We start from the raw sequence: 25,560 nt of genomic DNA, 5'->3' as shown, positions 1-25,560 counted from the left end.
CTCAACTACATGTGTCTACTAGCTTTGATTACTCTGCAGACATATCAAGATGTGATATTTTAATAAAATATACTGTATAAAGAAGTTAAAGTTAGCTCCACTCCAAAATTCTGTCAGTAATTACTAATTAATAAAAATAAAAAACATAATATAAAACCTACATAATAATTTAGTATTCTGAAAGTAACTATTTTACATAGTTACTTTTGTTATTTATGTAAATGTTTCTCTTAATTAAACATCGGGCCAATTCTTCAATGGTCTATGATAAACTGTTGCTGTAATCAAATTTGAGATCTTCCTGTTAAATGTTGTTCACCCCTCAACAAAAAAATGTAATTGAAAATTGAGAAAGAATAAAGGAAGAAGTGAGTGACATAATAAAAGGGTTGAGTGTTATTCAAACACCTTAAAAATGTTGAAGGAAAATGGAAATAAATGGGCTGAAACTCAAAACTCGAAGAATATTAAGCATGGATATTATATACAATGTATAAAAAACGTACACGTCATGTCAGTGATGGAAACAGAAGGTCCTTCCATTTCCTTTATCTGGGTGTGAACACTGATCTGGTATTGGCTGCTGGGAGTGAGGTCATAGAAGCACTGTCGGGAAGCGCCACCTCCCAGGCGCACTTCCTGTCTCTGACCATCTGCAAGCAAAAAAACAAAAATCAGATTAAGAGTCATACAATCCAAACAAGCTCAAATGCCTCCTATCTCCTAAAACCTCCCTTTTTCAGCCATTTTCTGCATCATGTTCAAGCCTGAGCGCTGCTAAGCATCACTTTTTTTCAGGGTTAGATACTAAGCAGCTTTATTGGAGCAGACAGGTAGTTTAATTTAAAGATTAACTGAAAAAAAAATATCATGCAGATCCTCAGTTAAGCATTTTGAAAATAAAATTGGTCACTTTATAACAAGTTTAAATACTAGTGACACAAACCTGCTCTGCTTTAAAATGGATTTGATCGACAGGGTTTCAGATTGAAAGTTAGTGTTGATTAAAATAAATGTGTTGAATATAGAGATTAGCAACATGAACAATCTCTTAGTTGAAGAAAACATACACAGCAAGTGATGTTTGTCCACATTTGATTGCTTTTTACTGTCAGAAAAAAAGACAGAGAGAAGGAGAAAGACTTCTCTTCCAACTTCCTTATTTTTCTATGTATGTCTCTCTCCCTTCTGACTGAGCAGCGACTGGATAATCCAGCTGGAGTTTAGAGATTTTGTTTAATTTACGCAGAGCCAACCAGCTGCTTGCACACCTTCTCAGTTGGAAAAGGGCGCTCTCAGTGTGACAGCTGTTCCCTTTATTAAACTTTATTATCTATGGCTTAGGTACCTGTGTGGAGGAGGAGCAAAATGTGTCGCTCTTCAAGATGAGAGACACATTAGGAAATAGAATTAGACTAATGAAACTGACAAATGGCAGCTATTAGTGCACGTGTATGTGCACTCCCACTTTGTCCCGTTTTGGCTGCCAATATATATGATCATTCATTTGTTTGTCTGATGCTGTCCATCTCTGGCTTTTCAAAGCAAACTCTCAAGAGTGTTTACCGTCTGCAATTCAAAAGAAATTGACAAAAGAAAAGGAATCAATGAATGTGAATTCTATCATTTTTCATGGGATATAATGAGGTTTTACTACAAGCAATTTTAACTACAGAATTACTAGTTTTTTTCTAAATGTTTCTAGTGAACCTTTTTATGGAAGTAACACTTGAGGAAGGCCAATATTCTACACAGACCACCATTGTGAAAACCTCAGCTACTAAACATTGATGCAGGTGTTTAATATCAACGGAAAGCAGAAGACTAACTTCCTGTACTGCATTGAGGTATTTGTGTACGTGAAAACCTCCTCAACACTGCATCTGTTTCTGCTTCCTGTGACCTTTTGACATTTAACATTTAAAAAGTAAACACATGCAAAAAAGAAGAATGAGCAGAAATACACCCGGTAAAACTTTCCCAGTGAACCAAGAATCTATATTATATTTGCAACAGATGGCTGGGTAATGTAAACAAACATTGTGAAGACTGCTACACAGAAAACAATATCTCTATTTATCTGTTGAAACAGTGACAGCATTCTTGATATTTTATATAAACACCTGCTGTACAACTGCCCTCTGATGACAAATAAAAATAAAACCTGAACATGAAGTTGTTCCCTGTTAGTGGACCAGCGGCAAAATACTGTTGTATATATTGTAGAATGGTTTTATTAAGGTTTTTATATTTTAGACGATTGATTAAATGGGGGAAGTGTAAATCATTTTTGTTTTGCTGATTGATTTCTTCACAATACATTTTGGTATATAACAATAATAATACACCTTTTATTTGTATTGCACAATAAAAGGTAGCCGCAATACCAATGTACACAAGAGAGATGGTATATATTTCTGTCTGACTTTTAAGAGCTCCTTCCTTTGTTCCATCAATATTTTCTTCCTCTGTGTCATTTTCCCCCATTTATTAACTGTGAGCTGAGCATTAAACAGCCTCTAAAGGTCATACTCTGTGTCTGCATTCGTTTTATTTCTGACAACGATGACATGAGCAAATCTCAGAGTAGTTTCCTCCCATGATGATTATGGGGAGAGATTGTGTACATATAATTTTCCTTTCCTTTCTGTAAACCGAGAGATTTAATATGAATATCCTTTAAAATATACACCACTGTCGAGTGGAAATTACAGAAATATAACACTTATTTCCTGAGAGACACATATCAATATAAATCCAGATGACTGTGATGTAACCAACACACGTAACCATCACACACACAGAGAGTCTTGAGACATTTTCACAAGGATAGACTATAAATCAATAAGGAATCATATTCTGAATTTGGAGTTCAACCCAGCAACCTCACAAAATATCACAGCTCGAGTAAAACTTCAGATTTAATGACTGAATTGCATTCCAGGCACTTTCTTGGCAAAGGTTTTGTTTCTAACAACATGGACCATTGAAAAATGTCCAGATATCTGAAGGTGTACATCGAAACTTTGGTGAGAACAGCTGTCGCCTGTGTGACAGGATTACGGCTTGTTTCCAAAAGCTGTGTCTGAATTAAACTTTTGTCTGGAGATATTTAGAAAACTGCAGTTAAAAGGTGCGATTCTAACCATATTTCAGCAAGATAATATAGTTGCACTTAATTATAATTCAAAACAGGGGAGTCCATGAAGTTACTGCTTGTGTCTGGTGTCACATTCTCACACAAAAAGCTGAACTAATGAAAGCATTAAATCACCATCACCTTTGAGAACCCGGGCCCACCCACACACACACACACACACACACACACACACGATAACTGTACTTACTGAGTGTGGACTGTATGGAGACTCTGTACAACGTGGCACGTAGAAGCGGCTGCCATTGGACGCAAAGGCTGTTGGGACGCACCTGGTAGGTCGACAAGCCAGAGACACCGAGGAACACTGGCAATAGAGGCAGGAAGAGAGAAAATTAAACACATTAAAACATGTAACGTTTTTATTTTTTGTTGTTGGTCATTTTAAATGGATTACAGCTATATACATGTAAAATGTTATAACAGATGTTACACATTTTCCCAACCATAAACTTGTTCTCTTTCCTTATTTTCTCTTTTGTTACTAGTCTGGTAAGAGAGGGTTGAAGCTGCATAAAATAGACAAGTAAAACTTGAACATCTTCTTTTGGAAATGGTGTAAATGTATCTCTGCTGACAGCTCCTGTTGCAACACTCAGCTGCATAGATGTTAGAGCAGATCACAAAGTAACACAGTTAGTCCGGCTTGGTGTTTCACTGCATTGTGGAGAACCAATGGCGCATGATGCAGCAAAATGCAAAACAACACAAGCAAATAGAAAAGCTTGTTTAGTGGTGAGATTTCAGTGTATTATAGACAACCTCTCTCTCGTTATCAGAATATGCTGATGGTATAAAACAAACTTGGCTCTGGTGCCAGTAAATGGATATTATAAACTGGCACCATATGGCAGGTGCCTTATTTTAAATGCTGAATAATGCATATGACAACCCATAATTTCACTCAACGATATGCAAATATACACACAATGTATAACTGTGTCAGTGCAATAAAAAAAACAGTCATGAAGCTCTGCATTTGGCTTGATTGCCGTGCACTGGCCAAACATTTTCTGCCCTCTATACACTGTTGACTAACAATGTTGGTTTTAGTTTCCAGCACATAAGTTATTCTTTAGATTTCTGCCTGATTCTTGTTATGTATTACTTACATAGTCTTTTCCATTACTGTGCTTATTCTACAAAGTTTCTTGAGCAAGCACCCTTCAGTGGTCCCGCATTTTTACTGCACGATACAAACTGCATATAGCTTTATTTGGGGGAAACAGTTTCATTTCATTCAATGGTCCGTCAAGGTGCCAATAATTACCTTCTTATGCTACATGCTAGTAGGTGTAATTTATTGGTATAAACATGCCGGCTGGCTCCCATGGTGAGGATGCAATGAATGCAGTGTACCAAGGGAAATATGTTATTGTATCTCCCTTATTAAGATGAGAAATGACTCAAGGCATCTCCCTTAATAAATCAGCGTTCCTCCATTGGAAAGTACAAATATGGACCATGAATTCAAATATGCCCTGTGTAATACGGGGAAATCTGATTAACCTGAAATTTATCAGTACAATGTGAATCGCTTTTGTCTGACTAGAAAAGTGTGGGGAGAGAGTATCTGTAAATACAAGCTATTGAACATACATATTATTTTTGCAATGTGTGGGTAGAAATTAGGCTAGTGAAGACATTTGGTGACGTGGACATAAAGGCACAAACTTCAAGTGCCACATTTCCATTTATATTTGGAAGGCTCACACATTTACATGTCAATGCCTCATATTGGATCTTTATCTTCCCATGAAAGCGTCTTTCATTGTATAGACACAAGAAGATGTGAGGGAGTCGTCACTCATCCTACAGTTGGATGATTAAAGAGCAGATTAAGAATAGCACATCACCGGAGCACAAATTGATAAAAAATGTGAAGTGATGAATCCCTCAACATTTAGTTGTTAAATTGTATTTCTCAACATTTTGAGAATAAAGTAAAGGAAATTGCTTTTCAGAAAAAAAATCGAAATCTAATTTTCTGTGTGCATTAACGTGCAGGAGGAATTCATGAGCTATTAAAATTAGAGTATGTTTGCTTTCAACCAATTTGAGGATCCGTCATTTGACGAGTCCCTTCTGGCTAATCAGACAGCAAGCCCATAAGACAACAGTAGATTTTAAAGTAAGGGATGATAAAGCAGTTTTTGGAAAACCACACACAGAAGAACCCAAGACAACATACACAGAACTCCTCTGAGAGCCAGAGTAGGTTTAAAGAGTGAATACGTATGTACATGCATGCACACATATCTCTTCACGACAGACACTTTTCTCTCTCACTCTATACTAATAGTTAATATTTCTATCTCTCTCACTTCCTCCCTCTCAAACAGTCTATTTGTTCTAGATGTGAGGAACTTTAAAGCTTACATTAGATCTTACCGCACCTCCTGAGAACAAATATTGACGCAAAAAAGGATTGTTCTCACTGGCTGACTTGGAAATATTAATATCCCTCTGTCTTCTATCCGTCTGTTTGCTGAAGTCTCAATGGAAATATATATAAATAATAGTGTATGGTATCAGAATGCAGTTAATGTGCATGTTGTTGCTTTCCCTTCTTTCTTTTTTCTGCTTCTGCTGCTGATGTTTTCCCTTCCCCCTCCTCCTAACAGTGAACACTTAAGGTGATGCTGACGTCCCCATTAGGGCTCATTTTGGAATGACTGATGTTGAAATTTGATATGGCTTTCCAAAAGTAAATCAGGTTATTATCAGTGACAGTTCAATTTAAAATTGCATTTCGAATGTCACTTTCATAAATCTATTTTTTATTATTAACCTCAGCAAACTGGTCTCAGCAAACAGTGAGCTAGCCTCATCTATTTGCAGTCAGGCCAATACAATGTCAACAGGGCCAAGTGAGGAAGTCACTGGAGACATTTCTATGAAGCAACACATGATACGTTTAATTCCACAATCAGGTATCATATTCACCATTTAAGACAAGAAGAGTAAAGTTTAAGTTTAGGTCAAGTTTATAAATGTATATGAGAATGCTCACATGTCTTGGCATTCACTCGCAGTGGTTCACTTTGTCCTGCGGGGTAGGAAGCCTCCACTTGAACACTGTACTCCGTCCCACTTAGTAGATTCAGAAGCAGCTTGGAGTTCACATCTTCACTCACTGTTGTCTCCAAAACTGGTCCTGAAACTTCAAAAGACACACACACACACACACACACACACACACACACACACACACACACACACACACACACACACACACACACACGTACATGTACACATGAGCACAGACAGGAAGGACAGAGACAGGAAATGATACATGTTTTTTTTTCCAGAAAACAATCTGCGAATTGTATCTTGAATCTATACACAAACATTATAATCCCATTCAGAATTGAAACTTGTAACCTGAGATAGCATTACATGTGTTTATTATGTAGCTACAGTTAAAAGTGAACACACACAGCCACTATGGATGTGTTAGAATGACTTAAAGGGAAGATTTGCTGTGTTTATGTGGACGTTCAAGTTCACAGCTGCAACATCTGTTCTTCTTCCTGCATCCAGTGGCATCAATTGACGTCACAGTGATGTAGTTGGAGGCTATAGGACAAACTAACGGCTATTTCGTCTGGTATTTCTCTGGTAGCCAGGAGGCGTGGTCTAGATGGCGGTCCAAAACAGAACTTCCTTCTTCTCTATGCTTGTATTGCAAACAAAGTTACGTTTCCAACAGCGAGCCATGCATAGGATGTTTTGGATAAGGAATGCAGGCCGAGACTGCAGCTGCAGTAGGGAGGATATTGCCAGTGGGGGCTCTCCATAATCGGAGTTGCCGAGAGAGCAAACGCAGACTTTGCTCAAATTGCCCTCCGATGCCAACAGAAACAAAATCATTGTGCTGCAATGAATGTCAGCGTGGGCAGTTTTTGTTGGATGCTGTCCTCGGCGCCAACCACCAAGAACTACGCATTCAAAGTTTTACTCCCCACTTGGACAGAGGTGCTGGAGACCTTCTTCATGACCCCGGAGATAAACTAAAAAGCACAACTAAGACCGGCAGGGTTAAGAGGGCTGAAGTGAACTTAAGTTGTCCGTTTAAAGTTTATTGTGTAATGTGCTGCCATTGACAATATAGTTGTTGCCGCCTTGATTCACGCTGGTTCAGACTCAGAGCCTTTTTTCTTTTATTGGGTAACTTGCGTAAATTATATGCACATCTCCTAACCCTCGGCTACACTATGTTTTGGCTGGACGTCAGTAGTCGCCGCGTAATGCAGCCACTGCTTACTGGGGAAAGCATTGCTTTAATCGGCTACATTCACCATCAACACTGATTGGACATCCACATAATAGGGTCATATCTTACATTTCCCCTCATCATACTTATGAATTGAGACTAAATAGCCCTGCAATACAAGAACAATGTCCTTTCTCTATTTTCCTGTTTTCTACATGGATCATTAGCAGGTGAGGAAGGTGACTTTTGCTTGGGACATGCAGTTCTAGTTAATTAGCTAGCTAGCTACAACTGATCAAATCAGCGAGTTGTAATTCCTGCTGCCAGAATTAAAGGTCGCCATGCCAGAAAAAGCTGCTTCTGCCTGAAAATCAAGAACCCATTGTTGAAAAATTACGAAGAACTTTGAGCGGTAAATCTGTTTCTATTATCAGTGTAAACCCACCAAAATAATAATAATAACAAACTTTATCAATTCAGCAACTACATGTGCATGTGTTTGTGGCGGTATGAATGCATTGTATGTATTTGCCTCATTAAGTGGTTTAAGTTTACATTAAGTGTAATCTGTATGTGGAGGCATTTGGACACATACACACACTGTTACCAACATTCTTACAGTGTCAACAGCAGTCTGGTGAAATTAATTTCCCATCAACGTAATACATCAAATCTGATTAATGCAGCATGTTTGTTTGAAGCTGGATCCTCAAAGACACAGTAATTGTGTTTAGATTACTAAAAACAGCCAAGGAAACTATAAAGACTGGATCCTCATCTTGGAAAGATAAAACAATTAGCACTAGAGAAGCAGTAGAACAGAGAAAATGGGCTTTTGAGGATGCTTCAAGACAATAAATCAATGCAAAAGGGTTATATTTTATTTCAGATCTTGATCGGAGAGGTTTTCTTTGAAGCCTCGGGCATCTTGTTAAGAAGAAAAATGTAGAAGTTGCCATCAGGAAAGCTTTGAGAGCAGTTTGTTTTGCAGCTACTTTGTGCCTGTCACAGGTTTGCTGCTGGTGCGTCACAAAAACTGACTAGTATGTTTGGACGAGGCTGTGTAACACGGCAAAGCACACACTACATTAATAAAATGCTCCTGTGCTTGACAATTAACAGCTGTGCTTCAATGTGTGTGTGTGTATGTGTCCGAGATGGAAACTATTTAACCAGCTATTACCAAAAATAACATATAATGTTAGGATGAGCATTAGTTTCTGCCTGTGTGTGTGTGTGTGTGTGTGTACCATCGATGGGTTGGTATGCAATCCTGTATGCCGCTGCCGGTGACTGCGCTGGATCCCAGGTGACCCTGAAGCGATTGTACCACTCCTCTGACACTCGCAGGTTTCCAGGAGACGAGAGGGGCACTGCAAACCACAAACCACATCAGAATATAAGGGCTTTTCAGAACTTGACTAAAAGGTGCCCTAAACATGTTACTTTCAGGTGTTAATGCATTGTGTATAACCAATATGTCATGAGCTTTTCCTTCATCATAAAACATTTTTAATCAGTGGACTAGTGTGAAACAATTGGTGGGACCTGGACCGCGTCACACTGGCTTGTGCTGCATAGAACTACAAGAGGCATGAGTTCCTGCTGTAGATGATATGACTTAGGGCTGGATAGCATTTGAAAGTGTTGGTACTGACGCCTAAAAACTACACAATAAGTTTGCCTCAATAAAATACGGTCTAAAATGGTCAAATCAGCCAATTATGTTCTTGATTAATCAATCAATAGTCAGAAATGAGTGCAAAATGTCTATCACAGCCAAAACACTTTGACAACATTATGAAAAAGAACACGGAAAAATATTTATCAATTTTGCTTTTAAAAATTATTTCAACAAGTAATCAAGCCACCTTTTCCAGCTTTTGGTACTTGACTGTTTTTAATCCTGCACTAGGAACACATTTTGGTCAGTATCAAGGTTCTATGACAAGAAGTCAGCGCGGCAATCTGTATATAGTTTATTGATATATGGTTTAATTTAATATTATATTCCAACAATCAGTGAAATATAAATCATGGCAACATTATTTGTCTAAATAGGAAAAGCATGTGTTCATTTTGAGTTATAACAAGGTTGCAAATTCCTACAGACCGTGATTTAGGAGAGAAGACAGTCAGAAAATAGAAAATCAAGTCTCACTGTTCATCAAGTGAGGCTTGGCTCTGACTGAGAAGAGACTTATATTTGCAATGTGGCTAGCTATCAAAGTATCCTCATCTAAATAGATATTATATACATATATATATCGTCTGACATTTCAATCCTCTGCACAACAAGGAGACAATCACTACTGCTCATAAGAGGTAATCAAGAGAATGGTTGAGAAACTCAATTAGTGCTAAGCAAAATAATTTAATTGTCTCTTTAATGAAAGGAGCCGCTGTAATTATGAACGGCCTTCATTAAGACAATTAAGAACGCATCAGCATTTGTCATCGCTTTTATTCTCATATTCCTTCAGGAGCGTAAATGATCAGGAAATTAATGCAAATGAACATTCTGCTCGCTGCAATAAAATTAATTTTCATTAGCTTTCTGTTTTGTCTGATGTGTTCAGCTAAAATGGGAAGCTGCATCTTTGTAAAAATTTAAATTGAGAATCCCCGAGCTGACCCTCTTGGTTAATAATTCATCGGAGTGTGTGTGTGTGTGTGTGTGTGTGTGTGTGTGTGTGTGTGTGTGTGTGTGTGTCTTACATGTGGCACCCAGCACAGAGACGCTGCTGCCGTCTTGTCCATCGGTGTACACTGGTGTGACTGTCACTTTGTACTGGGTGTCTGCTAGTAAAGGATTCAGCACTGCACTCCTCTGAACACCAGGAACTAACACCTACACACACACACACACACACACACACACACACACACACACACACACACACACACACACACACACACATTAGTGGCACATTTGAAGGTGTAGCACTGGGGGCTGTAATCAATGATGAGTTCTGCTCACTTGGGACTGAACTGCACTCTAAGTAACTAACACACAAGGGGCATACAAATACACATGCGCGCGTTCGTGCACACACCCACACACACACACACACACACACACACACACACACACACGCGCTGCTTGATGCGTGCACCATACAGCCGACTACACACATAATCTATACCTCTTCTCTGCTGGCTTATAGGGACGTTTGGAGGCAAATATTAAGGCCAGGCTTAATTAGGTTAAAACAGAAAGTGTTTGTACAATGCTACAGATATCTTAAGGGATTTGAACCAACTGTTCAAGGATTCTGCTCACTTCAGTTTAGTCAATAAAGTCAATTGAGGCCAACAGTGAGGCAAAAAAGAGCTGAGAAAAACCCATTAGGTTACTGCTGTGTTTTAATGTATAAGTGTTGAAGTTTGTTATTTCTCTGCATCGTTGTTTAAGTTCTAAAAGGCTTCCTTTGTATGAATTAGATTTCACTTTGACAAAAAATGTCACCTATTAGCATACGTTTCCTCAGTTGTCATGAAACTACAGATGTCTAAACGTCCTTTACCCTGAGCACTTTTCTCCATGTTAGATTAAGAGTTGAGCTTTACAGTTTATTTATTCAACACTTTGTGACAACTGAGGAAACTATCAGCTGAAGAAGAGCGTGAGAAAGTCAACTTTCTCCTGCATCTTTTTCTTTTGTAAACCATTTTTTGAGATGCACAACAACACTGATCCCCAGCCAGTTATTGGCCTGCATGTGCATCAGAGACAGAGAGAGAGAGAGAGAGAGAGAGAGAGAGAGAGAGAGAGAGAGAGAGAGAGAGAGAGGGGCCAGGTAAATCTTTTACAGCCATTAAGATGGAAGGTGATGTCTACTCTGACCGTGGTGCTAAAACGCACCAAGTGTCAAAGCAGGACGGCACACACACACACATACACACAAATAAATAAATACATAATCACATAAACATATAACAAGCGTCTCATTTGCCCTGTATCTGTCTCTCACACGCCTCCACATCCAAACTCTCAAAAGGAGGCACCACCTGAAACGACCCTTAGCTATCAGCCGGCGGACAGGTTTAAGCCTTTCCTCCCATTTTGTTTAGCTATTGTTTCTTTTCCACCTCTCTTTGTTTCTTTTGCTCTTTCCTCTGCTGCCCTGCATCTCTGCTTCCAGAGAGGTAAATGGCTGCTGAAAAGATAATGGAATGTCTTCTGGCTTGGCCTGGCCTCTCCATCTTCTACAGCTCTGACACCACATTGGGAAATTAAAACAGGGGGCAGGGGAAGAGAGGAAAGTAAGGGGAGGAGGCGAGAGAGAAGACACGAGGGAGGGGAAAAACTGAAAAACAGAGAGATAGAGGGGCAGATGGAGGGAGACAGTGTGTGTGTGTGGTGTGTGTGTGTGTGTGTGTGTGCGCGCATCAGCGATCAGGGTCAGTACGCGGCACTGAGCTCAAGGGCTCTCACCACAGATAGAGGAATCAGGACGGAGGAGCTGAGTGGACCGGGACTAAAAGTGTAATCAGTTTTTTTGATTGGAGCAGATGACCCGACACTGACCATTGCAGTGCCATCCGGTTGGCTGGAGGTGAGAAATAACAAGGATCTTTCTCGGAATACAACTCCAGTGTTGCCTATTCCATATAATCCGTGTTCACAAGGGAAGACGTGTGTGTGTGTGTTTACGTGCATGTCTGCGTGAGCTGCAATACCCAAAGTAGCAGAGGAACATAAGGAGGGAGATGAAAACTGCTCATAAAAGAGAGAAATCATCAAAATCAGAAAACACTCGCTGCACAAAACCATAAACCCACTGCGACAAATGTCCTGACACCTCTAAATCTGCACTGCATTATTTATGAAGATTTTTTTTACAGGTAAAGCTCACAACGTGATCAACTCACAGACTCCTCTTGGTGGTTGCCCCAGAGGCCGGCGTAGGAGACCCTGTAGCTTTCCACATGGGGGTCTTCCAGCTCCCAGGATGCCTCCATGCTCTGGGTGGTCTCGTCACTCAGCAGAAGGTTCCTCACAGCCTGACGTGCCACTGTGACGCCACATCAACAGTGACTTTAGGATTTGTAATTCATACATTTACACAAGATCTTGACTTAAGTTACATTTTCTCCGCACTTAATGTGGTTTAGTAAATTATGGGTTAGAAAAACCGCTACTGTCAAAGTGCCAGTATGCTCAGACAGCTTTGACGGGCAGGATAATACATTTGCAGTAAAAATCTGGGCCCAGATGGAGCTTTTTTTTCTCCCAGAAACACTACTTAGAGTTTGAAACAACACAAGGTGTTGTGTCTCATTAGTCTTGATAACGGCTTTAAACCAAGAAGACATTTTTAAGGCCGATTGAGTGCTCGGTGGATACAATTAGTGTGAGGGCTCCATCCATAATTCAGCTTGAAAATACAAGACTTGATTGTTAAAAACAGGTAACTCGCTGTCTTTGAGCTGGCCACTGTGAGTTGTGATTTTAGAAGCACTTAGAGTTTGAAACAAAGCAGATGTGCTTTTTAAAGTTTCTAGGATAGTGAGCAGGGAATTAGATAAAGCGTATTTGTTGCTTTTCACAGGCCCGAGTGGAGAAACTGCTCTGGCTCGGTTAGTCGTAAGCTATACGGAACACAATCCAGATGGTCTCTGAGATAATGAGGTTTGAACTATAGTCTCTGAGTGAAGCCAACTTGGTAAATACACTTATAAAAACATCAAACATCCTCCAAACTTTGTTCATAAAGTGAATCCTGCTGGAGAACGTAATCCATGTTTCAGTTTTGCATCCTCAACCGTAGTCAGAACAGACAGTGGAGCTGTTCTAAGCTTTCCGTGAGTGTGTTTGCGTGGACATGAATAACTCGTTTATCAGGCTTATCCTTTCAGAAACTAAATGAGCAACCAAGAACAAAAGGGAACATTTGAGAATTTTGGATGCACTTTGGCAACATCAGCAAATCCTGGAAACTAACAGAGCCTTTAATATTTGTATTGCAGTAGACTTTGTAGTCTTTAGTATCGTGACAAAATCGACAATATCGCTGCCAACTGGACACAGTCAATAGTTGAATTGAATACAATATTATAATATAATATAACATAATATAATATAATATCTTACTTGGGGTTGTGGTAGCAATCGTTGTCGTCTCAGTCCCTGGGAAAATACAGATAGTTTGATTGAACCTCTCATCAACGACTCTCTGTATCAATAACTACAGTAACTAGACAAAAATACATAAAAAAACATTGATGGGAAAATCTATTTTCTTCTTCGGAGATGAGCTGCAACAAACAAATCAATGCAAATTAGCTAATGCAGAGTCACGCTTTGAACGGACAAAAATGCTGATTTTATGATCCTTAAAGGCCGATGCGACTGACAGTGGCACTTCGGTGGAAGAGGGTTAGTAAGGTCACAGACCAACACCAGGGAAACCAAGGGCATTTGAATGTCTCTGGAAAAAGGTTTTAGATTAGATAACGCAAATACTACAAGTTGCCAATCAATCTGTGTAATGTCGCTTACATGTGGTCTCTATAACAGAGACGGTGTCACTTTCGGATTCATCTCTGAATACAGCCGTCAGCATAACTTCGTACTCAGTCGATGGACTCAGACCAGTCAGAGTGTATCTGTTATCAATCCCACTCAAGACCACCTACAGAAGAGAAACACACATACAAGTCTTAGTCTCATATTACATTCGACTTCCAACAATATCTTCTTTCCCAAAAAATGTAATCATCAGTTCACACTTTTTTAATCTCTGTAAACAGTCCAGAACTTGACTGGGCATTTAGGATAACTTTTTTTTTTTGTATAAACAAGCTAAACCCAGTGAATACTTTCCATTTGTAATAGCTTTTTGTGTTTCACAGTGTGCTGTTAACATGTAGGTCACCTTCTTGTGTTGTGTACTTTCATTTGTTGTGCTTATAGCGTCCGAGAAGAAAATAAATAGGAAGAATTTCCCCAAGTTCCCCTCAAGATGGGAGAATATTTTGGGCATTAACCAACAGTCTGACAATATTATTTATACTCTAAGTAAAACACCAGACTTTCAAAACCAAGGTCGTCACCGAGAGAAAGCTGCGGAAAACAAAAAATAACAAATCGCCTCGTTGCCCGTAATTTCAAGTGAGCAAATCAGCAGGAAGCGGTGGTTCATATTTTCTGTTTTACTTATATGTGGGTTTGGTTGGAATGCTGTATTAAAATAACTTGTGTATTGTACAAATGCATTACTTGAAATCCACTCTTCATTTAAATGGACTCTTTGTTATGTCAAACAAGAACAACATTTGAATACGACCATTGTAGGAATGGGAGTAATTCACAGATGTGTGGTTGACCCTGAATATAACGGCGTTGTCCAAACGACCACTACAATTTCTCCAACGCAAAAAGGAGTCATACCCCAAAGTAGACACAAAGAGATCATCAAAAGGTACAGCTTGCTTGGGGAGCAACATTGAAATTGGAATTTACTGTTAATGATTTAATAACCTTATTATGTGAGGGAATTTCTTTCTTTTGAGGCACAATTAGATGTACATTTTAGCAGAGGGAGAGGCCATTTGTGCCGTCCCAGGAGGAAGTCACTCTTTAGTGATTCATTCTCTTGCTTTTCTTTTCACGTTTCCTTGCATTGAGTGATATTTTCTTTTTTCCTTACAGCATTATAGCCCTCTGTGCTATTTGCCTGATTCAAGAGGGGAGCCAAGCGCACATTTTATTGATTAACAAACAGTACAAAAAGACCCCAAATCTGCTCTCAATAAGGTATTGGGAGGCAAAAAAAAAAATGCATTGAAAGGAATTAGCATGATGAACAATAATACAATTTACTTTTCTCATGGAGCTCTAGATTATCACAATGTTTTAATCTGAGTAATCTTTTAGTCTGTTTGTGTGTCTGAGTGGCTGATCAACTCTATTATGTTTAATCTCCTTTCAGATACAACAATACAAAGTGGTCGGTGGAGGGTGTGTCTGTGTGTGTGTGTGTGTGTGTGTGTGTGTGTGTGTGTGTGTGTGTGTGTGTGTGTGTGTGTGTGCATATGTAGAGTATGTCGTTGAGAGACAGAGAGAAGCTGCCTGTATCCGTTTCTCTGTGCTTGTAGAATTACCAGCCCACCTCTCCAACTCCCCTGAGTGTTATTTTCAGCTCTGATGACTCCAAGCTAAACACACAGACACACAGACACACTCACACAACATGCACACACAAATACACACACACTCTAAGAGACCTAAGGGCTCTATCGCGACTGCCCAGCTGTCTCTAAAACCCAGATCATGGAAATAAAACACCTAAGCCATTCATTTCTAGATTTATTCAGCCTTTATGGATACTCAGCCATGCCAGGGGTTGTACCAGCTACCAGTAGAGTAGTTAAGCGTATATGTGGCTCTTTAGAGAACATGCACCCCCATTATCGAAGCATATATATATATATATATATATATATATATATAGAGTGCAGCTCTGGAAACAGAGATAATACGTGGACCAGTGGCTAAATGAAAAATCTAATCATAAATTGGTGTAATATCTGTCACCTTGAGAATGTAAAATTACACATTTGTCGCTCGTTCACAGCTGCGCCAAGGACTCAGACTTAAAGATGCATGCCTAAAGTGTTGTTCACATGATCTGTGAGGATGACCTTCACTGTCACAGTTCACTTCTTGTGGGCGACAGAACATCTTCAAGAAACTCTTTCTAAAACAAAGCCCTGCACATATTTCAGTGGCACTGACCTCCTTTGTGTCGCCACCGGTGAACGGTGCCCAGGAGAGTCTGTAGAGGATGATGTCATTGGCTGAGTGATCCCAGCGGACCTGGAAGCTGTGTGTGCCCACATTATTGGAGCGTAGATCCAAAGGACCAGGAACTGGAGCTAAGAGGAAGTGAAAACTTTTACTATTTTAGCTTTTTTTTCTTCTTTCTTTTTTCTTGGTTTTAAATTGTTTTTTGCATACCATTTTTAATAATGTTGTGGCTTCCCCCAGGTTTTGGAGATATTTCACAGTGTTCTGCACTAGCTTTTTCTCATGATACCTCTCACTAAGAAGCATTACTAGGCACAGAAAAAGACCTGACGAAAGGAAGCTTTCGCTGGCACTGCCACTGCACTCAAACGTTGCTTGAAACAGTTCTGCCTGCGGTGCAACCACACTTATCACGGTGGTTTTAAATGCTAATACAAACTAGCTTTTGTTGTCATTGAATATTTGATTCCCCAAATAACTATAGCTGCAAATAACTCAACATTGACTGTGGTTGGACAAAGTCAGAGTAAGAATCAAGCTGTGAGTCATGGGGACATGGCAAAAAACAAAATACCGTATATGCACTACTATGCAACAATCAGTGTGCTATGTAACCATGAGCTTGCTTCAGTTTGGAACATGGTGCAATCACTGACCGGGATATAACTGCTGCTTTCTTCTCTGCAGCATTTATTGCATCTTTTTAAACAGTTTGTTCAGCAATTATCTTGACTTACAAAAACACTTTTTGTGTGAACTCTACCATGCAGGTTCCCATCATTTCCCACACCTCCACTCAAAAACCTCAAAAGTGATATCACATTGTGTGTCCGGTCATGAAGCTCCCTTTCTTGAAACCTGGTTCATTGAACAAAGTTTGCCAGAAGGCAAATACAAATCAGGATGGGCCCTTAGAGTGAGCCGTTTAATACATTTATTTCAGCTGACTCAGCACTGGAGCCCAACTGCTTGTTGCTTAAAGGGATATTCCTACAAATCAATATCTGTTAGTGTGACGGAGTAGCAAGGGACAGCAAAATGACCTTTTAATGCAACTGTGCTATTATGTCGAGGTGTAAATGAGATGGGCACACCGCCAAAATAGCAAAAGGACCAGTAGGGGTAATACAATTCAACACTGTTTGGCACCAAGAGAGAAATGCTTTGCCTTCTAAAGGCATTAGTACAACTATGTTCAGGAAATTGAGAGAAAATTGTCCTCAGCAGAGATAGGGATATGGAAATGTCAAAATGCTGTTGAAATGCTGAAGACAAATTGGACTACAATAAAAAGCAAATTAACAAATCTACTAAAGAACGAGTGCCAAAAACACACTAACTAACTAACCTAACGAAGTAACCAACAGACTACAGTATCTTCTATTGTGTCCTTGCAATCAAAAAGCAACTTACTGGTAGTGAATCCGTCTGTGAGTGCCTCTGATTGTCCCTCATTGTAAAGGGCAAAGATGGCCACTGAGTACTCCATCAGAGACGTCAACTCACTGAGGTCATAAGAGTTGTCTGGACCCACCTCCACCTGCACAACACGGATAGACACATGACATGTCCACACACAAAAAAACATATGCTTGTACAAAAATGTAATAGTTCCATCACAGTCAGCTAATCCACCAAAACCTGTGAATTGCAAAAAGGGTTTATTCAATTCACGCTCATGCAAAATTGCACAAACACAAACTTCACTCATGTGTAATTGCAATATTTGTATATTTTCACAGATGATTTATATCAGCGCTCTAAACTCATTCTAGTCTGACCTTTTCATACGAAGAACAATCCCTATAATTAACCTCCTCTTTGTTCTTTCCTTCCTCTTTTTTCACTTTTTCTCATCTGTTCTCATAAAGACACAAACGCTCACAAATACAAATATAATCATACCATAAAAAGACTTCTTAAAAACATAAAATCACATAGTCATATGTGTGTCTCTCACACACACACACACACACACACACACACACACACACACACACACACACACACACACACACACACACACGCACCTCCTCCGTGACTAGTCCGTCTGTCTTGACCCACATGATGCGGTAACCTTTTACTGTTTTGGGCACGCGGTCCCAGCTGATGTGGGCGGAGTTGTGAGTGATGTCAGAGAACTGGAGGTTGCTGGGGGGACTCAGTGGTACTGAGAGAGAGAGAGAGAGAGAGAGAGAGAGAGAGAGAGAGAGAGAGAGAGTTAGCAAGTGCTTGATTTGGTTGAATTTTAGACTTTGGGTGCATCCCAATCTCTGAATTGCATCCACATTTCCCTCACTTGTGTCTGGTCCTTGCGTCTTAGTCCCTCTCACAGGGATGCATGAAGAAACCATGCAAGTAAACCATGCAAGAAGAACGTAAACAAGGAAATATGTTCCTAGAGAAATGAGACGTCCACGGAAATGTCCTGTGAAGCGATGTCTGGTTCTGATCACAGCTGGATCCGCTGTCGACTTTAACAGCTGTAGAGACTTTTGATGGAGTTTGTGTCTAAACATGTGCACTGTATTATTACTGCCACAGCAGCAGTGTGTTCTCTCTGTAGCGTGTTACCTGTAGAACAAACTGCTTTGTGTATTTATACTGTGTCCTATTTATAAGTACAGGATTGATTTCTACTAGCAGAATAAGGTCATATTCTTTATTAATGAATTGCGTATGTATGTCCTGGAAATCTGATTGTGAAGTCATTGTTAAATAACCCAGAATAAGATTATGGTGTCATTTGAACCCTGGAAAGGATTTATTAAGCTCAATGTTTCAGGGGAAATTGAAACGATGCATCTCATCAAACTCGACGCTCAGAAATGATGATGATAAATGATGTAAAAGATGTCGCTCCCTGACTTTAATTGTATCCATCATAAAAGTTATTGGGGGGAAGTAACAGATTATGAAAGGACAAATCTTTCGAATAATAAAGTTGTGATCTGTCTTCAGTCTGGTTATGAAACGTAAGTGATATTGAAAAATATCAGATCAGTCCGATCAGCTGAAGCGTCCAATCAAATAACTGATAAACAAGCTGTCAAAAGACTTCTGTGAAGAGAGGATGGAACAGAGGATGTTTTGTCCGATCCCTACCTCTGCAAAGGGCTGTTTTACCTAAGATTTGTTTTTACAATTAAAATCAAATGTTCATTTAGATGAAGGTTCAGACTGAGGGCCCTCAGTTAAAAATGATATGTCTGTACATGTGCATTACTCACATGTAGATTTCTGGTTTGTAATAGGGTCACTAGCCTCCTCCCCATACATGGCATAAACAGCGACGGTGTATTCAGTGAGAGGGGTCAACCCATCCAGCTCCAGCTCTGTCACTGCATCCGACACCTTGACCTGGGGGAAAATACACAGATGCACACATTACAGCATTTAAAAGAAACTTTAAGATTATCAGCTGCCAAGAAGCTGTTTAAAACTGAATGGAACAAGCATGTGTATTGTATTTTTTTTCACTACCTCCTTCTCGCCCAAGTCTCCATCGTCGATAAGCGGTGCATACAGCAGCATGTAGCCAGAAACTCCATCCACACTGTCCCATCTCGCTTTCATGGTGGTGTGAGTCACATCTAACAGCTGGAGGGCCGTTACAGGGGGAAGGGCCACCACACACACACACACACACACACACACACACACACACACACACACACACACACACACACACACACACACACAGCACAGTTCAATCGAGGAGGATTCACACTAATAAACAAAGTCTTTTCAGTTTGTCTTGACCATGAAAAAAATTGTCTTGTCTTCTTGGATGCTTTTATCTCCATGTATACAGAGGGGATCATTTCCAACATGTCTGGATTCAATGGCTGTCACATTTTTAAGCTCAACTCTCGAATGTTGACTGAAGCATTGGTGTGAGGTTTCGCAGTACATTTCTGCATGTGTGTTTGTGAGTAAAAAATAAACTTACGGGTTGTTTCTGATCCTCTGAGAGCTTCACTTGCCTCGTTTGCGTACACAGCAAACACAGCCAGCTGGTACTCAGTGAGAGAGCGGAGATGCTGTAACACCGCTGAACTCTCAACACCGTCCACTACCGCCTGGGATCCAGGAGCAGGAGTCGGGGGAGGGAGGAGGACATGAAAGATGGGTGGAAAGGACAGAAAAGAGAGATGGGGTGCGGAAATAGATAGGAGGAGGAGGAGGAGGAGGAGGAGGAGGAGGGACAAAGAATGGCAGGAAAAATGGAAAGTGGGGCAATACATTGGGGAAGATTAAAATGACAAAAAGAAAGGGGAAAAGAGAGAGGAAGGCAGGGCAGGAAAGACAGATAGAAAGAGAATGGTAAAGGAGGGGAAACACAATCGATTCATTGAATGGGAAGAAGCACAAACGTCTAAAGCAAAATTATATTTTCTCATTCTGATCTGTATGGATTACAGTTGTGATACAGATTAGCTGAGCCAGCTGGAAAGGTCTCCTTACATGTGGCTCCTAAACATCTGCTCCCCGTAAACCCAGCTGAGCAAAAGATTTAATGGTATCTGTGGTCAAATGTTCTGGAAAAATCAAGCAAGTGCCTCTGTCACCCAGAGTATCATTTCTAGTGATCCTTCTTCACCTGCACGGATGTTCAGGGAATTTGTGAATGGAGGGATGAGAGCGAGCTGTATGGATGAATGAGCATCTCAGGGAAAAACTGAGCTCAATCTTTACATTTGCCTGAAGCACCCAGATATAATAACTCCCATTGGTGTAGTAAATATGATGGGAAAAGATCATACCCTGGCCAAAACCCCGCATGCTGTGCTACTTGAATCTCTTTTAGGTCTTGCTTGTGCTTGCCTATGCATGTATAGTTCTCAGATTGCAATGAACTACAATATGTGCTTGTAATCACATGAAATTGTATGTAGTGATACATTTCAGCGTTTGTTGACTCCCTCAGCTTGTCCTAAATGAATGTAAACTTAAACACGTTCAGTCCAGTAAGTGCTTGTGTTCTTAGGATTTACCTCCTGTGGTTCTCCTTCGCTAGCAGGATAATAAAGCACTCTGTATTTCTCTACATTTCCGGGGGCGTGGCTCCATGAAACCCTAAAGCTGCGGGCCGTGACTTCTGATGTCACCAGCTCAAGCGGCGCTCCTGTCTCCTCTGGTGGAAGTTCTAAAGAAATAAAAAGAGAGGAAACAGAAGGATAAAAAATAAATTAAAAATTGCATCAAATTACATAAAATATCTACCACTGAGGTACTTTTAGGTAGAAAAACTCATATATATTGAAGATCAGAGTAACGGAAGTTGTGACATGAAATAAAAACACACTAGACTGGATTCATAGTGCCACTTTAGAGACATCCTCTTTCTTGTTTTTCTATCCTGTATCTCCATTTCCACAGATATAAAAACACATTGGGATGAAATGGTGAGAAATAGGAGCAGCATGGCGAAAAAAGGAGGATATGTCTTATAATCATAAACATTTTAAAATCAGGAAAATATTTATATTTGGCTGTGAATCTATGACTTCATGAAACTTTACATTACGTACCATAATCACTGGCCAGTGAAGCTCCATTTAAATATCCATGACTTCATTTACACCCCAAAATAAAAACCCTCTCTACAGCTGCAATTACCTTGAGGCTTGCCATTTATAATCCGGTCATGCAGGGATGCATTAGGAAGAGCCAAAGTGATCACACTTTGAAGTAGTTTAACTTGGCTGGTAAAAAACCTACCGTTCCTTAATTTGCCTCTTATAATCAGAAGAGGTGTAAGTGTTATCTCTAGCTTGCAGAGATAGCTCTCTACCTTTAGCTTGCAGAGATAGCACTCTACCTTTAGCTTGCAGAAGAGATAGCACTCTACCTTTAGCTTGCAGAGATAGCACTCTACCTTTAGCTTGCAGAAGAGATAGCACTCTACCTCTAGCTTGCAGAGATAGCACTTTACCTCTAGCTTGCAGAGATAGCACGCTAGCATAGCTAGCATTTAATCTGCACTGAACTTGACTGCCAAAACTATTTCTGCCACTTTTTGTGTGTAAACAACCAGGAGAGACACTATTATGCCTACACCCTCTCTATGACAGCTGGCTTTTCACGCGGCCTTCCAGTGTGGAACAACTATAAACACGTTTGAGCTCCAACGTGGTCCTACAAAGCTTCTTACGAACCACTTCTGTTCCAGTACAACCCTTACGCTGTTTGATATCCTTGTCCTGCTGCTCCACCTGTTCACACACAATCTTGGTCAAACTCTGTACAATGGAATTCATGACGTTGAAGTCGGCCACATTGTAGACGTGCGTGTTGTCCGGCTCTGAGGCAATGGAGAGCAGCTCATTCTCGTCAGCATTCTTAACACCTGGGAAAGGAAACATATCATTGTTCTCATTACATTTAGAGACAACAGCAGTACTGCGACTGTCACACGTCACATTTCATATGGGAGTGTGACCCAGAATTCTCAATCAAACCAAAGAGACACATTTTTTTTATGGTTTACATCCTTCACAGCCAAACTCTAAACATTTGATCTCCTTCATCACTGCTTTTATGGTAGCAGTAAATGCCAACTCAGGGACGCCTGGGCCAAAGAATTGGGTGTTCCAGTGTCAGATAACTGTGGGAAGAGGGCCTGTCCAGTATACAGAGCTGGTCTATTAATTATACATATAAATGTATTAAATTTAATGTTTTACACAGGCTGCACTACTCCCACCGATTGATCACTATCACACTCTGGCACTGTCCAATGGGTAATTTCTCAGGTGACATATTTAATTGGTTTTCCAAACTATGAAATAAACACTATGTATAATATTTGGTTGCTCTGACAATTAAATCAGGCTCTCAAGGCAGGCAGGGTTGCAGCTAAAAAGTTATTATTACTAAAGTGAAAGTTTCCATCATCCCCACGTCTCTGGAAGTGGCTCAAGTCACAAAACAATTTCCTGAAGCCGTTCTTCACATTGCTTGGCGGTGTAGATCATGAGCTATGCTGCTGTTGTATCTTTACTCTGTGTAAACTCTGTCTCATCCTGCATAATGACCGATATGCTGGCTGTCTCCCACCCATGTGCATTTTCTTTTTCTTTTCACCCATGACCCTCCTGGCACAGGAGGCAGTCTTCTTTTTTGCCAATATTGCTGCTCTTGGGGGTTTTAGAAATAAATCCCCTTTTCTTTCCCTTTATTTCTGTTTATTTGTGTAATGGTGCTGGGTGCTTTATGTTGTACGTCTTTGTTTTATTTTGTATGCATTAGTGCACATATGTTACTTGATAAGAGGTATTGTAAGACAGTGTTTGTGTCCTCCCTCACCAATAGCAAACAGCTCAATCCCAGCATTACGCAGACTCTCTGCAGGAGGTTTGACATCGTCCTGGGACTTCCCGTCTGTGATGAGGATCCCAATCTTAGGTATACCCACCCGGGAGCCAGACTCCGGCTTAAAGCAGTTCTCCAAGATATAGGTCAATGCCAGGCCTGGAAAGAGACAAGAGACAAGAGGGATGGAGGAGGAAGAAAGTGGGACCAGGGTGGATGGGAGGAGAAAGTCAGACAAAAGAAAGAAAGTCATTTAGGAGAGGGAAAAGGAGGGGTGTAGTGAGAGCAAGATTAGCACAAAGATAGTGCGAAGTAGAAAAACACTGGCCTGAAACTTCTTAACAAACTATCAGTATTAACAGCAAAACAAACTAGCAGTGTCAGTAAAAGCCAGCACCTGTGAGAGTGTTTCCTCCTTTGTATGGCAGGTTCTTCACAGCGTCAATGACGGCATCTTTCGTGGAGAAAGCATTTAGATGCCACTCTATCCTGGGATCACCACTGTACTGAGCCAGACCTACAATCACACGAAAACACACAAAGTATAACTTATATTACAACCTGTCATTTGCAGTAAGACACCCAAGAAAGCTAATGTGCAAAATTTACAAATATGAGGGGGCAACCCAACAAATCAATAGAAACATGGACACAAACAGCAGATATGGGGGGGTGGGAGGGGGACCCACCTATCCTTGTTTTATCGATGCCAACATCAAAGGCATCGACCAGATTTTCCAAGAACATGCGAACCAGCCGGAAGTTGAGCCGGCCGATGCTCCAGGAGCCGTCCACCAGGATCACGATGTCTGCAATGGCCTCAGTGTGGCAGACAAACTGATCAACTACAAGAAGGAGACAAGACAGACTGCCGTTAATGTCAAGCTGACCACGCTTATGCATGGGTAGTTGAAAAGATAACTTCAGTGATAACATAATGTTTTTATTTCAGTTTTCTCAGATAAAACTCAGAAAAAAAATCAATAAATGCACACGTTGAGTCTGCAGGTTTCAGGTTGTCTTTAATGAAGTTCATGTAAAATATAGAATAACCATATCCTTTGCATACAGACACAAATACAAACCAACCGCCATCTTGAGAGCCTCCTGTGAACTCTTTGGCTTTTCCCCCAGTAATCTCCTCTAATCTCCTCTTCTTGGAATTAATCTCTTCACACTTTGTTGGATATTAACTAATTTTTCATTTGGAAGACAGTTTTTGAAGGGAAATCTACAGCTGAAACCTTCCACCTGAAAGTAATAGTGAGGATAAATATGAGTCAATAACACATATTCATGAGTTAATTTATCATAATTCCATAACTGTTTATCTTGTCACCCTGCCCTGAGTAATATCATAAAAATGCAAATACACTCACTTCAGGTTGCAGCATAAATCCCTGACAGTATCTGCCTACAAAAGCAATAGTGAATACTCCAGAACATGCGGACGTCTAAATGAAGAAAGATGATAAAAGAGTGCGCTGGCTGGAGGAAATGAGAATTATTCATTTGCATTTTTTGTTCACAAATGTATGTTTAAAATATTAACTACAGATAGGAGGGATACAATATGAGTAAACATAGATAATTCAACTGCTGCTGGTTCATATTCACCAAAATCAATACAAACTCACAACACACAAGTGTTGTTGTTACAAAATAAATTAATAAATCTCGGGCCGCAGAGTGAAAGATTCAATTTCTCAAGATACTCTGACAACAAATGTTTTGTGGCTCAGGTGCACACTGGGTGATTGCAATGCCCTGGGGTCCCCTGTGTTCCCCTCTCTGTACACTGTCAACTGCAAAATAATAGAAAAAATAAGATAAGTGAAATAGCTTTTTAGTGGCAAAAGGAAGAATTTCCTCCCCAGTCTTATGAGTATTTGACAGAATCCACACGAGCATGAATGACTGTGAAGTGAACAGCAACACATTAAAATGAAAAGAGCTCAGGCTTTGTGTATTTTGGCAAACAATATCAAGTATATGTAATATTTACTGTACCACTTGTGCAATCATGTCAAGCCAACACTATTTCAAGATTGAAATTCGAAAAAGACACATTGTGTAACGTTAAGCCGCTCAGGAATTTGTCTCAAGAAGTGATTT

At 40.1% G+C, this 25,560-nt stretch overlaps 1 protein-coding gene across 1 annotated transcript in view; it reads right to left on the bottom strand.

Moving 5' to 3' along the window:
• The window catches only part of col14a1a (collagen, type XIV, alpha 1a), a gene marked incomplete at its 5' end in the record, with an annotated part of 111,230 nt that overhangs the window by 56,157 nt on the left and 29,513 nt on the right, over nt 1–25,560 (bottom strand). The window contains 19 exons of the mRNA XM_079227028.1: nt 507–653; nt 3,348–3,464; nt 6,171–6,320; nt 8,624–8,746; nt 10,092–10,224; nt 12,249–12,391; nt 13,471–13,506; nt 13,879–14,011; nt 16,117–16,256; nt 17,542–17,668; nt 18,159–18,298; nt 19,359–19,488; nt 19,612–19,757; nt 20,081–20,210; nt 21,126–21,277; nt 22,316–22,480; nt 23,440–23,604; nt 23,843–23,962; nt 24,135–24,290. Of these exons, the coding sequence (XP_079083154.1) occupies nt 507–653; nt 3,348–3,464; nt 6,171–6,320; nt 8,624–8,746; nt 10,092–10,224; nt 12,249–12,391; nt 13,471–13,506; nt 13,879–14,011; nt 16,117–16,256; nt 17,542–17,668; nt 18,159–18,298; nt 19,359–19,488; nt 19,612–19,757; nt 20,081–20,210; nt 21,126–21,277; nt 22,316–22,480; nt 23,440–23,604; nt 23,843–23,962; nt 24,135–24,290 (2,553 nt within the window). The remainder of the gene's footprint in view (nt 1–506; nt 654–3,347; nt 3,465–6,170; nt 6,321–8,623; nt 8,747–10,091; nt 10,225–12,248; nt 12,392–13,470; nt 13,507–13,878; nt 14,012–16,116; nt 16,257–17,541; nt 17,669–18,158; nt 18,299–19,358; nt 19,489–19,611; nt 19,758–20,080; nt 20,211–21,125; nt 21,278–22,315; nt 22,481–23,439; nt 23,605–23,842; nt 23,963–24,134; nt 24,291–25,560) is intronic.

The sequence above is a fragment of the Taurulus bubalis genome, assembly GCF_910589615.1.
Source record: "Taurulus bubalis genome assembly, chromosome: 12".
NCBI lineage: Eukaryota > Metazoa > Chordata > Actinopteri > Perciformes > Cottidae > Taurulus > Taurulus bubalis.
The sequence above is the reverse complement of the archived record's forward strand: the minus strand, read 5'-3'. Positions and strand labels throughout refer to the sequence as shown.